This window comes from Plectropomus leopardus, chromosome 9, assembly GCF_026936395.1.
Source record: "Plectropomus leopardus strain MGB_pleo_1.0 chromosome 9, ASM2693639v1, whole genome shotgun sequence".
Lineage (NCBI taxonomy): Eukaryota > Metazoa > Chordata > Actinopteri > Perciformes > Serranidae > Plectropomus > Plectropomus leopardus.
The window spans coordinates 9,941,511-9,956,203 of record NC_142184.1 but is presented as its reverse complement, the minus strand read 5'-3'; the positions used below and the strand labels follow the sequence as shown (position 1 = coordinate 9,956,203).

The 14,693-nt window shown below is 39.6% G+C and overlaps 1 protein-coding gene across 1 annotated transcript in view; it reads left to right on the top strand.

Moving 5' to 3' along the window:
* The first annotated feature begins 1,252 nt into the window (after positions 1–1,252).
* camta1a (calmodulin binding transcription activator 1a) overlaps positions 1,253–14,693 on the top strand; it is a 396,495-nt gene continuing 383,054 nt past the window's right edge. The window contains 3 exon segments of the mRNA XM_042492229.2: positions 1,253–1,287; positions 1,289–1,407; positions 5,788–5,889. Coding sequence (XP_042348163.2) covers positions 1,253–1,287; positions 1,289–1,407; positions 5,788–5,889 — 256 coding nt within the window.

Here is a 14,693-nt window from a genome sequence, read left to right as displayed (position 1 = left end):
GGCTATTTGCATGGGCGGATTATGAGAGACTGGGCCCCAGAGCACAGATATGCAAAAAGCCCCACCCCCTCTCTCACACAGTGGTGGTGGATTTGCATCTTTTTTGTTGTTTTGTGTCTCATAGTCATTTTGTGTCAATCTGGAGTAATTTTGTGGTTTTCTTTGGTTGTTTTGTTTGTCTTTGTTGTCACTTTGGGTCATCCTGTAGTTGCTTAGCCCCCTTTTTGTAACAGTTTTGTGTCTCTTAAAGATCATTTTGTGTCTTTTTTTTGGTTATTTTTGGCTCCTTTAGTTATTTTGTTTCTCTTTGCAGTTCCTTTGCATTGTTTTGTGTTTCTTTGTGGTCATTTTGTTTCTCCTCGTGGTTGTTTTGCGCATTTTTGTAGCAGTATTGCATCTCATTGGAGCAATTTTATGTCTCTTTAAGGTAATTTTGTGTCTTTTATGGTCGTTGTATGTCTCTTAGAGGGGATTTTGTGTCAATTCTAGTCATTTTGTGTCTCTTTGGAGTCATTTTTTGTCTCCCTGTGATTGATTTTTCCCCTGTTGTGGCTGTTTTGTGTCTCTTTGTGGTAATTTTGCATCTTTTTGTCACTTTTTGAGCCCCTTGGCCTGAGTCTAGTAAGCATGTTCAGTAATCTATCCATCGCTATATGTATCTAGGATCCCCTGGGAACCATATTTTATATTGACTTGATTAAATACAAGAAATCTAACCTTAAAAATTTAAAAAATACCTCCAAAAAGTAATGCTTTTTTTGCTTAGTAGGTTGATTACCTAATGACAATTTTATCTCTGCAGATCTTTTTCCTCTACTCAGTTGTGTTAAACCGGTAAAATCTCTATCATCAGTTTAGATCAATGGATTTAGAGCTATGTTTTTAAAAAAAAATAAAAATAAAAAATAGCCTTATATAAACTAACTGAGTTTTTGGTCACTCAGAAATGACATTGTTTATTCAGTGTAAAATAACTTTATCGGGAGAACCCAAAGAAAAACATGTAATATTCACAATCTGATTAATTTTAATTAAAACATGTAGCCTCACCTACTGAGAATTAACTTCTTTCTTTTTAATATGAAAACGCGTCACCATCTTTTAACAAAAGCGTCATGCCAGAACCTGCAGCGCCTCTGAGCTGTTTTAAATTCACTGTGGAGGAAAAAAAATACACGGCTGCTGGTGTCAAGGTGAGGGGAGATGTGTTTTTCATCCCGGAGCCTCTCTGTCAGTCACCGCCTCACAGCCAATGGTAAGTTCGCCTCGGTCGGACCGACTCGCCGCTTGCTCCTCCAGTCCCTCCTCGTGCTGTCCTCGCCGTGCACGCGCGTGGTACCCACGGTCGTGAGGAGGAGGAGGATGTTGCGCGTGAAGGGGAAATGGCTGCCGAAAACAAGCCGGAAGGTAAGAGAAATATAATGGGATTAATTTACTAGTATGACCGCTGTGTGATTTTAGAACAGTTGCAACTCCGCGCGGAGATGACACACGCGCGAGGACAAGTGGAGAAATTTTCGGTAGAAAACGGCTCCGCTGGTTTTTTCCTCCGAAGAGGCAGCTAAAACGTGGAGACATCACCTAGCCAGCTAATATTAGCTTGCATTCTAGCCAGCTACTATTCCCATCGTAGCCCACATTTAAAGCACGCCACGGGGACAAATAGTCAGCGTGGTAAAAAGTAACGCGTTTAACCTTTATTTCGCTCTTCATTCTTGTCAAAAGACGAGCAATTCAAGTTGTTAACAACAAGGCTAAGTTAATGACAACATGTCATTGGCATCGACTAACTTCTTCCCTTATTACCCAGCTTTAAAAAGCGGCTTGGTTGTGTTAGTTTATCTGCCAGCACGGCTCTCTCCTGCAACCGATATTTGCAGCTTGCTTTAAAGACACTGTGATAAAAATGTGGACGATTCTTTTAACGTGTATTAGTCTAGTTTTTCATTATTATTATGATTATTTTCTGGTCTTTTCTGGCCGTTCAGTCCCCCCTTGAAGCGCGAGGATATTCTTTGCCATAATAGTGCTCGCGCGACTCAGAAGTGATGCATTTCTTTTAAACGAGCGGATATTATGTTTTCCAAAATGCCAATTATAGCCCACTACTTGGCCTATATTTGCTTTGAGACACGGGCATCAAAACGTTGTAATGCCCGCTCCGCTTGCTTTCGCACTTGAAATGAAATGCCATCACACCAGAGGAAACAGGGAGGATGGAGAGTAGGGTTTCCAGCAGCACTGCTCATTACACTACTTTACACATAGGACAGAAATGATGACTTTTTCCTCTCAGCTTATTCCATACGGCTCACTAACTTAAAATTAAACGCACTAGACTTACTCATTTGGTGTTTAGAGGGGGTATTTTACAGCAAAACATATGCATAGGAGATCTGTTGGCATTCAGAGAGGCCCATGGATTTTTTGGGTGAGTAATTCAGCAACATATATTTGAAAATATATAAAAAAAATCAATGTTAAACAGAGTAGTTTTTATCCAGATGTTATCTTTCTACTGTTGAAAGCATTTGACTCATACTTATATGAGCTATGTATTTACAAGAGCTGACATGGATGATAAAAACACAAAACAACTTATGGAATATAATTCATAGAATCTCATAAGAAATACTTGTTAATCATATATATAGTCATATGCATGTTTAATAATGTTCCTGTGTATGTTAATTTGTATGTTATTATGTCATACTTTTAACTGTTTAACTTTCTGATGAGCAAAATATTTATGTTAGGTCATTAATACAGTATTTTCTTGCTTTTGTTCCCACATTTTTTGTGTTTTTTTGCATTTATTGATTCATATTTAGCCTTTGAGTGGAGCAAAAGAGTCACTCCAGACTTTAAAATTGGCTGCATAATATGAAAAAGAGAAAAAAACTTACATATATCATTAGGTGCAGCTGTTTCTGAGCTGCTCATAACGTATTGTTGCAAGCTTCGGGAAAATTTGAATAGACCTCCGTCAGAGTTTGGTGTCAGTAACCTCAAACATGAATTCTGTTTGATGTAGAATTACTTTAATGTTTCAAACGAGAGTAAACAAATTGCCTCTGTCCATATGAGGGGAAACGATAAAAGACTGGGAACTCGGTTGTTTGGATGTCAGTGTGCCAACCACTAAGCAGAGTCCCACCAGGGGGTGGTATTGAGCTACAAAAGCACACTCACCATATGAGTGTCTGTGGCTATGACAAAAAATAAAGACATCTGGTTTTATGATAGTAATGACTTCACTGTGGTGTATAGTCCTAATGCATTCATCTACATAGCTGAAGTTAACAATTAGGCTGCAGTTGTTAATCTCGATGCCTCTCCAACACGGGGAGCTCTTACTGAAAACCCTGACTTGAAAGTCCCATTGCTGAGCAGGTTAAGTTATTTTCAGTGCTCCTGTGAGGCCGGTCAGTGGAAAAAGGAGGAGGAGGAGGAGCGAGGGGAGCATAGAAAGAGAGAGAGAGAGAGCTTCATACCCACGTAATGTCGTCTCATGCAAACCTGGCCCTTTAACATAAAGCTGTCATGCTGAACTCCTGCGTGCAGTTTTTCTTAGTTGTGGCTGTTCATTAACACTGAACATGCTTTTTCAACGTGCATCACTGTTTTGTTACATGACACGTCCCTGGATGTCAGGTAGCTACCGAGAGAGCTGAACCGTGTTTCCTTAACCTTTTGTCCTTGTGGCATGCAGGCAGTGCTGATCTCTCTTCGTTGTTTGGCAGGTCTTATGATGGCCCATAACAACTGAGGGTTACATCTTGTGTTAAACCCAGAGGCCATAACCCAGTCTCACTCAGTAATGTAATGTTTACATCCTGGGGTATTTCTCTCCAGCCTAACTGATTGTCAGGGCCCTTGGGGGTGTTTTTTTCCCTCTTCACACTCATAAAAAGCACTATGGGTCCGTTACTTTAAGTACAAGGCCTGGAGGACACTGAAAAGACAAGCTTGATACGTCTTACACTGAGACTGCTCTGGATAAAGCTACAGCCGATGGTTTTATGAATTGACTAGAGCACATAGTCATAAAAATATTGCTGTTCAAGAGCCAAATTTGAGGAAATGAAACGAGTGCTTTATAAACACAAGCTTTTGTGGAGCTGGGATTCGTCATAAAAAAGGAAACTCCTTGAGTGCTTTTAAAGGAATACTTCATCCACAAATGACCACTTGTGTATCAATTAGTCATGTGGTGTTACCTTGAATTTGTGAGGAAGTCTTTCTTGTTTGCCTCTCCTGCACACAGCTAACATTGATTTATTGACTGATGTTTAACAACAGCAAAACTATATTAAAATTCACTTTACAAATTCACAAACAACTTGTGCAGTGTAATCCAAGTCTCATTCATCCAGTTATATGCTCAGTGCTTTCCAAACACATGAATTTTCACTAAAACCTTACTATTTAATACTGAAATGGAAGTGAAATGCTTTCTTGACAGCCAGACTCCAGTGCTAAATTATTATTATTTTTAAGCAAAAATGCATGTCTTAGGGATACACTGAACATACGACTGGATAAATGAGACTCAGATTATATAGCATTAGTAGTGTGGGAGTTTATAAAAGCATTTATATGGTCTGTATTGTTAAATGTGGACCCCAGTCACATAATAAATCAACCTGTTTGCAGTTTTCCATGGAGGAATACAAGAAAAACAAAGTTTTCTTCACATATTCAACATAAGGCAGCATGACTGACTGATTTACAAATGGTCACTTTTTTGGTGAAGTCCTCCTTTAACCTCTGAAGTTTGACATTTTTTCTCAACTCTAGCACGACAGTGTTGCATATTTACATTAATTTGAAATTTCCTAAATACAAGGCCAGTTATGGGATAATTTACTGACACAAACAACTCACACAGGTGTGTTAAAAAAAACTCATCCAAGGGTAATTCAGTTGGAACTTTTGTGACAGCAGAAACAATCGGCAACGGTTTGCTTTCTAAAATAAGCCCAGTGAATCAGGCCTGTAGCCTCAGCTGTGCTGGAAGTAATATTTCTCTTTTATTTTCGAGCGGGTGCAGTTTAAAAAGTTTCATGATGTTATCATTTCACTCAAAGTTCAGGGTGAAGCAGCAGCAAAACATCAAGTAAGCACGCAGTCAGCCATTAACTTACAAAAGTGCTTGTGCAGCAATGGTATAAATATTTCTCTGCTGTTTTGTAAAGAAGGATGAATTTAACCTCCCCGTGATGTCGGACGACTTGCTCTCCTAGTTTTGTGTTGAATCAGGCGCTACGTTTTTTTTTTTCCTTTTTCCTGCAGCCTTTTAATTGAATCAGTGAGGTGAGGATGGATGGGACGCAGGTCCGGTCTGTGGTTGCTGAGATGTATCATTCGTAATGCCTGCCTGTAATAGACCTTTACTGACTGCTTTGCACGGCCTCCACTGATTGATTGTATTGATTCATCCAGTTTACTACTGATACAATAGGGAGTGTTATTGACCCGTATCAAACCAGGCCAGAGCTACAGTGACCTTTATTACTGGACGTTTTTTTTCTTACAAAGGTGCAAAAATATTCAGTCAATGGAGAACTTCACTGTTTTAAATGACAATTCACTGTGATTTATTATCAATATTATTATTATTACAAGCATCATATTTTGCCCAACAGCTCTTGTATGATTTAAATGTATTTCAATACACTGTGTAGCTTCTGTTTTTGCTTGCATGGGGAGTTTGCTCAGTTATCACAGGCTGGGAGAATGCTTCTTTTCCTCGATTTTCTCTACTTTTCTCTTTGCCTCCTGAAGGACTGAAGAAAGTTCGTAATCCGGATCGAATGTACAGATCAGCAGTGTGTTATGCTGGCCATGGTCCACCTAAGAGTATCAGTGATGACACAGAGACGAACAGTAAGAGTCAGTTATTAATACTGCATTGCTGCTCCAAGAGGCCACTAGCAGGCCAATCTATTATTCATTCATTGATTCATTTATTTACTTCTTGATTTCATCCGTTTCCCCCCATGCCCCCCCTCCTCCTTCTTTTATTCTCCTCCAACACAACACCTCCTCCGGCTGCTCTGTTGATTGAAGTGTCTGCTTTACGGGATCACGCTGTCAATAGCTGAAGTGTTGTCGTTAACTAAGAGTGATTGTTTCAGGTTGAGGCCAGGGGATCAGGACCTGAGCAGACCCTCGGAGAGAAAGCTTACACTTTGAGCCATCAATTATGGCCCTGCACTTGCCTTTTCTCTGCTTTTCTCGAACCTGCGTTTGAAGGGGGTGAAAAATCAACCCCCAGTTAATAGCAGGACTTTAAAATCTTGCGAAATTAAACAGTGTTTGACAAAAATATTTATACATGGCTGTCTATGATATTTTTTCTCCCCTTCAAATGGATTAGTCTTTGCCTTTGCCTCGCTCTCATTACATTTGTGCTCTATGAGAACTGTAGACTAGGGGCAAAGAACAAAGACAACACAACATCACAGCTGAGGTTTAAAAACCAGCTTCTGTGGGAATTGCTTCAGTGCACTTACAAGTCTGTGTACAAGTGCTATTTTTTCCGTCACACACACACACAAAAAAAAATCAGTCAGAAATATAGGCCAAACTCTTGATTTTATTTGTGGGTGATTTGCGCTTCATTCCTCTTTAGAAAATATGTCTGAATTTTCGCCTCTGTCTTTGCCCATTGAAAAAACTGTCCTCTGTAGTGCAGATTGTTTCTCAGCAGAAAGAGGCCCCTTCATTGTTAATAAATACACCAGTCTCTTCGCTGCTGGAAGACTCTGTTGATCTAGACTAGAGACTGGGTAATTAAGTGTGCTCATGTATTGTCATTTCTAAATAGAGAGTCTGAAATCACCCCCAACCCCTTGTTAGACTCCACACTCGATATCTGTCACTGGCAGAGCTCTGCTGCACCAAATCTTTTTGGGTATTAAAAAAAAAAAAAGAGAAAAAAAAAAGAAGCAGAATGTTTTGCGAGATTTAATGGCAGGGGACTGTGCGTGCAGATCTATGAAACAGGGATGCAGACTGTAACAGGGACATTGTTGATAGACTTTTGCGTTACCCCCTCATGTGTGACAGCTGTGACTGACAATACGTTTTGCCGCTCTTGCTATTTTCCCTCGTGTTATTGCGTGGTATTACAGTATCCTGTACCCATGTCAGACACCCTGTTTAATGCGTTCAGCCTGAGGGTTTTTTTCTGCCTCGCCAGGACACTCTGTAGCAGAATACAGCCGCTCAAACAGGCAGGTAAACCATTGATCTGAGTAATCGTCTGAGTAATTGTGGGAGTAGTTATGATACAGAAAGAAGGGCTTTGTTTGTGTGCATGTGTAAGCAAGAGGGAGAAAGTGGAAGAGAACAAGAGCAGGAAAGAGAGAGCGGGAGTGAGAGAGAGAGAGAGAGAGACCTCACCTCTGCTCTCCTTGAGATGGGATTTTTATGGATGGGTGAGCTTGGTGAGGGCTGAGAACACATAAAGAGTCATTTTCAGTTTGTTGCAGGCAGTTAACCGTGTGTGCATGTTTGTTGAACTTCCAGTAATAGGCCTAAGCTTTCTTTTTTTTTCAGCTGTTTGACTTTTTGACAATCTTTCCTTATTACACTGTACTAGTATAATCACATGGAGCCAAAGTGCTTTCTAGGTGTTGTCTGAATGATAGTGATGTTGTGCTAACACGTCCAGACGGACAGTGGCAACTGATTTCTATTGCAGAGATATGTAAAACTGTCAAACTTGTGAGTTTCTGTTGTGATTTTCTGCAGTAACTGCAACGGTTGAAAATATATAGTTAAAGACAGTGGTCCAACCTACGTGATGTTTCTGCTGTACATATTTTATGTACTGTGTTGCTTTGCTAGCGTCTTTGTTAAACCAAATCTACCAGTCCAGAACCTTTATTTTGTCTTGACTCTTTAATTCTTGCTTGATTTGATTGAGGTGTGTGGTAGGAAAATAGGGCAGAAATAGGCATATTCATGTTTAAAATTAAGGGCAGGATTTGATAAGTATTAACTTCCTTCTACTCCCCTTTGGACATTAAATACTTATATTAACTGAATATGTCTGATAGGTATTCTGGTGTTGTTTTTTGCTTTGCTTATATATTTTATTTTTATCCTCCCATCTTATTTAGCATGTTTGAAATAAAGATCTGAAATCTAAAGCAGTGTACTGCTGTGGATGGTGGCCACAACAAAATATATTCTAGCCACCTAAAAGCTCAATATGACTTTAAGTATATGCTATAGTTGAAATATTTTCTCTGCTTTATTGAACACAATTGTGGCAACAGTAGATAAGCAACTCCTGTGTTCTGCAAAGTAAAATTTCTGGTGGCTATGAGATAACGGCTTCAGTTCCCTGTGCTTAAAATATTCTAAATATAGCATACATCTAAACTGATATTGACTGTTTTAGGTGGCTAAAAATGGACCAACTGAGGCAGCTTTTGCTCAGTTCTGTTAAGTTTTATCCACATGACACGAAGACTTTCTATCTGGAAGTTATTGTAAACTAACTGTGTGATACGTTTTATAGCCATTGAGAGAATCATCTAACTGTAAACAATGAATTCTGCTACTCTGCATACTGTGTAGTCATACTACAACTGCATAGGAAATAGTGTCCACTAAGATTTAGTGCAATTCAGATCTCTCACTGGCAGTCTTGCACATTTTTATCTTTCATGCTGGGAGGAAAGAAAACACCTTTTGCGTTTTTTACAACAGCTGTTGTGTGTTGCAGGTCAAATACTTATTCTAGATGCTATAGCTAGAAGCAATGCAATGCTCTTTTTGTTGTAGTTTTGTTGTAACATAGCAACACTATAGTGAAGTTCAGTAAGACTTTTTTTTTAGCTTGTGGGCGGTTAGTAATTTCACTGTATGTAAGAGTGTTATCGAACAGGCTATAGGGCAAATGATAAAGATAATTGGTTTCCCAGTCCTACACTAACACATGGCTATTTTAAGTCTACATACTCCTCTCCACATTGCCATCAAGAGCCATCAGGCTGTGGGGAGACCTGCCCCTGGACTATGGGCCAATCATTATTACTGCCAGGGAAATCTGACACTGCCTGAGTTATCCTGTGTTGTAGTAAAGCTCAGCTCTGAATCTCCCACAAGTAGTAGGCTGTAGACTTCGGCCTAATCAAGTGCTCTCTTCACTAGTGGCCAAGTACCACCAGCCTTCATTGTACAGACAGTATAAAATGGAGGATATAGAAATTCAAGGTCTGTGCAAATTATTTTGCAAAGTCTTGTGATGTTTCAAGCCTCTGAAATGAGTGATTAGGCCTATCATGTAAAATAGAAATATGACAAAATGTAAAATCATTCAGTGCAAAAGGGTTTTGTTTTGTTTTACCTATGTTCAAAGCTAAATTAAGTAAAAGCATATTAATGATTAAAGGACCTATTATGTATTTTGTGTCTTATTCATGGTGTTACAAGGATGCCCGTGTTAAACGTGGCAAAAGATTATAAAGTAAACGTATGTAGAAGTTATCCCTGTGCGCAAAAACCGTCCTACTGTTCTGAACACTTTGTTTCCAAAATTTTTTCTGCCCTGGCTGTGGTATGACTTCATAGTGTGCTGAATGTATTTATATGGTCATCTGCTCCAGGCACACTACTGCAAGTGTTTACATTACATAGTCTACACTGCTACCTGTAGCTACATACTAATATTGGGGAAACATGTAATCATTGTAGAGTTTGGATCATATTCCTGCTGGAACATGTCTGGTTATGTTTAGAAGCATTTACTGGTGATTTTTCGTGGTAGAAAGTGATGTTATTCTGTGTTACAGTCATTCAGCAGATGCAAGTACATTGATAACGTATATTCGTCACCCACTAATGTTAAGGAAACATTTAATCTTTGTTGCTGAAGTGCTGAACATGTTCTCACCCCAACTTATCAAATACTGCTGCTTTGTCAGTGGACCTACACATCAAAATTTGATGCGCCATGTACCGCCTCTGGTTTGATTTGGACGTTTTGGGACGACATGTCAAGTTATGTTATATGCATTGTCTTTTTAAATTACACTTCCATTTTCACAGGAAATGTACAGTTTCTGTTCATTTATATGCACAGTCTTTTTCAAAATAAACTTACAATGTAGGTAAACCTACAGGTTTATTTCCAACAAAAACACGTGGTTAGATTAAGAAAAAAAACATCAAAATTCACAGAGGAAGTGTATAGTGGGCTCCCACGTGAAAAAAATTGTTTGTTTGACCCATCTGCCACCACTCCTGCCCCCAATTTTCAGACCTTCTTACGTTGTATTATGTTAATTGCTGATCTCAGTGCATCTGTATCTGACGGCAACAGTGGTGGTATTTGGATAGCCACCTGCTTCCTCTAAAATTGATGTGCCCGGCACATATTATACCACTGTGAAAGGGGCCTCTTTGCACCGAGGTATGACACCAATATTTCTGACTAAACAACAGTATTTGATAAGTTGGGGGTGAGAACAAGCTACAATTTCTTCCTGATTTTGGATCATATTCCTGCCGGAACATGTCTTGTATTGGCAATTTTTTACGATTTAAAGTTTTGCTATACTATGTTACAGTCATTCCCAGCTGTAATTATGTTACAGAGATGCTAAGATTTGGAAGACCTGAAAAAATAAGACCGAGGTAGAGCAGAGTGGGCTTTTTCAGGACAGGCACTAAACGTGGCATTTCAGACAGCCCTGTGAATGCGGGTGTTTCAGCACAGACAGTATGAGGAAAGTAAATGGTTTATAATGTTATATAATAATGTTTTTTGACCTTTAATGCATGTAAATATGTTCTAGTAGAAACCTTAAATATAAGTATGACCCTGAAAATAAGCCTAATAGGTCCCCTTTAATCACTTTTTTAATGCTTGCTTTAAAATTTTAAGTGAGCCTGGGAGTCGTGACGTTTGGCTGCAAATGATTAGTGACGAATTTTGGGGCTTAGCTGAATCACAGGAATGTGTCCTAATCTGAAGGCTGCAGGGGTAATATCCCATTACTGCAAATGCCATCGCAATAGTCTCCTGCAGGTTAAACCCCCCTCCTTTACCTTACCTCCTTCTTCTTTCACGCCTCACGACCGGATTGATCGACAGCATGATTTTAATTGACAGCATGTCATCAGTTGGCCACTGCACCTTGGCTGACTGAGTTCATCTCTGCTTCACATTTGACCACATTCTTTTTTATCTTTGTCTAGTTTTTTTCCCCCGTTCATCCGCCAACATCTTGTAACTGCTCTCACCATGTTAACCTGTCACTGCACCTTTGCCTTTGGTGTGAGCTTTAAGTCCACTCTGTCATGGGCTGGTTTGACATCTTGCCTTCTATAGATCTGGTTATTATACTTCATAAATGTCACATCCCACACACCCCAGATGTGGACTGGTTAAGAGTAGATACTTGTCACATTTCTTGCCGTATCCATGCATTTCACTGACTATATTTTCCACATCCCTTTTAAAGAAACTGCATGCTGTTGAAACTGTCTTTCAAATCCCCTGCCAGTGATGCAAGTACTGTACAATGATTTAAATAAGTGATGTTATACTGTTTTTGTGCCTCTCACTGTGACTGCATAAGTGCGAGTGTTATTCTGTCCGGATTAAGTGATCAAAATATCCATGGCTTCTTCAAAAGTAAAGCTTTTGGAACAAACATTGTTAGTTGCATGGGGTGTAACAGACGAGAGTGCACCACCAGGTTAAACACTGCAGCTTATTTTATCTTTTAAAGGACTCGATGTTGGCAAATAAACGGAGTTCCCGTCAGTAAAAATATAGTCACCATCGTGGGAAATGTGCAAAACAGACAATTACTTAAAGAGATGGACTCAGGGTAGGATTTTGATGCACGACTCCCTCCTTTGTTGAAAGGTTTACTATTTAATTTCTGACCATTTTTTTTTGTTATCTACAAACAGTATCATTCAGCACCAATGATGACTTGTTGCTTGGCTACAGTTTTTGTGCAGCAGATGAAGGGAGTATGTTTTTGTTTCTGGTATTTTGAAATTTCTCACCCCCGTTGATGAAATATGGCTGAGCTAAGTTCATTTGGCTGACTGGGCTAATTTTGGAGCTAAACTCTTAGGGGCATTTTTGGTCCAGCCCAGTGGATGGCTGTCATCCAACCTAATGATAACAGACATTGCCATAGGCCTAATTCAGTTTTCACAGCACTTCTTACTGGACAGAGATGAGAGCCAAATGTTTATCCACAGGACCGCTCGTTTTCCACCTCGCTCGTGTTTCAGGTAAAAGAGCCGATAGTTTTACACTGTTCTCCATGTCCTTAAACCATATTAGCCACTGAACTGTTGTGGAAAAATGTTTGCATTCAAACTGTTACTATATGCACCGCCAGCAGCGATTTGTTGAGTGATCTATAGCCAAAACATTAGCTTGCAATTTCTCCACAATGTGGGCACAGATTAAAAAGAAAAACTGTCACTCCCAGAGCGCTCTGAGACAGAGACGGAAGAGAGAGGGTTTTGCGTTCAGGGCTCGGATATTGATTAAAGATTTGTTTTTGTCAGCCTTTCCAGTCTCATGACCCTCGCTCTCGTCTCTAGGGTGGGGCTGGAGCAAGCTAGCATGACAGATACCCTCAAATTTGGCCCAAGTGTTTGCTTAGCAGCCAGGATCAGTGATAATCCAAACATCAGCACACAGAAATATATATATCTTTATACCCATTCGACAGAGGGGGATGTGAATTATGGAGGGGCACAGGCTGTCTCTCTGTTCGGCACACAAATGGCCAGTGATGGCAACATGAAAGCTGCAGACCTGTAGTGTTGAACAGAGCTCCTCTCTTTGTTTAGCTTTTTGTATGTGAGCTCGATCATCAAGATCTAGAATGTAATTGGCTCCAGTGTGCCAGCTCAGCTCAGCACATCCTCTCATGTAACAAGCTCTGGTATCAGCCTGTCTTGCACTTTACTGTTTTACAACCAAATAGAAGTTTTCTGTGTATCCCTTTCTTGGCTAATGTACAGGCAGTCATTAAGCCTGCTGTTTGGACTCCAAAATAAATATTAAACCTTACGTTGGGAGTCCACAAGAAAATGCAAAGAGTTCCTTTCAGGCTTTGATCAACTCCTGGATAAGAAAAAAAAGATACTTTTACATTTTCAAAGCCAAATTTCTGCGGGTAATTTGTTGTTTATGCACTGATCAAATCAGACAATTTGATTAGGAAGAGCTCGTCTATATTCTGTCTTCCAAATCTGGCATCCACGCTATTCCCTTGTCGGTTGTTTTCAGCTGATGCACAAACTACAGTATATGTGGATTTTCATGCCACAGCGGACAGATCTTTAATTAGTAAGCAATACTTTGTTGGAACGCACACTGTTCCTCCTTCACATCTGTGGAAATGCCCGGTGGAGGGAACGGTAGACATGCAGCAGCTGAAATACTATTAGAGTAGATAAATAGCAGCTGAAAGAACAAAACCGTTTAGAGTTATGAGAGCGTAATGCTGTAGAAAAAGAAACCTCAGCATTCAACAACAGTTATGTCGAGCTCACCTTTGTGTGCTTCGGGAACCCGGAAAGAAACGTTTTCGTGTAACAACAAGCTCCCTCTCAAGTTAGACAAGGACTTCCAGATTAGAGAAGGCCAACACTAAACATCTGAGTGCCACATCTAAAACACATGGTTTATTTAACAGCACAAAGCGTACTGCACAGTTTGAAACATGACAGTAGTTTGCCTGTTCTTCAAACACATACAGTCATCCATATCTGAGATGGATAAAAGCTGTGCGGCCCTCTGTATAATCTAATGTTAATGTACTATAGGCTGTTAAAAGGCCTCTATCGTATACAGACCGTATATGAGTCGATAGGCTGGAAAGCTTCCTAATTCTTTGCTTTTTTCCCATACATTGTTCAGTGTTAATTTAGCAGCGTAAATTAACATCCACACCAGCCTGTCTTGAATAAATAATGATTAAAAATACCTAAAAAAAATGCAAACACTAAGTGCTTTGTCTATTTCTCTGCATGCTGCAAACACCAGGGAAGCATCTCAGTATAGTTAATTGGGATATTACATAGCATGGGTATATTGTTAAAATGCAGATATCTTGATAAATATTTTATGACTTAGATTAGTAGATATATAATATTATTATATTAAATACTTGGTTGCAAAGCTCTTGCACTCAGTGACTGTCTGAAATTCATGATCCATAGACATCAACAGACACTTGGCGTGTTCCCTGGTGACGCTCTGCCAGGCCTGTGCTGCAGCCATATTCCTTTCTTGCTTGTTTTGGGGCCTTTTTTGCCTTCAGTCTGGTCTTGAGGAAGTGAAACACATGCTCAGTTGGATTGGATTGAGGTCAGGTGACTTCACTTGGCCAAAAACATGCCACAGTTTGGCCATAAAACATTGTGGTTGCCTTGTCTGTATGATTAGTCAGTGTCCTGCAGCACTGTCTTATAAATGGGAGACTATGAATATAGTAAAAGTCTATTGCAGTCACTGTTGTTCACCTAAAAAGCGTAATTCGCAAACTTTTTCCTTCAGGGACCGCTTTTCTGTCATTGAGTAAACTGATGGCCCCTGACATGACATATTTTATGGCTATTTCATATCATATTCAATGCATAACCACTGATAAACTGTACAATTAACCCAAATGGCAAACACAATAACTTCA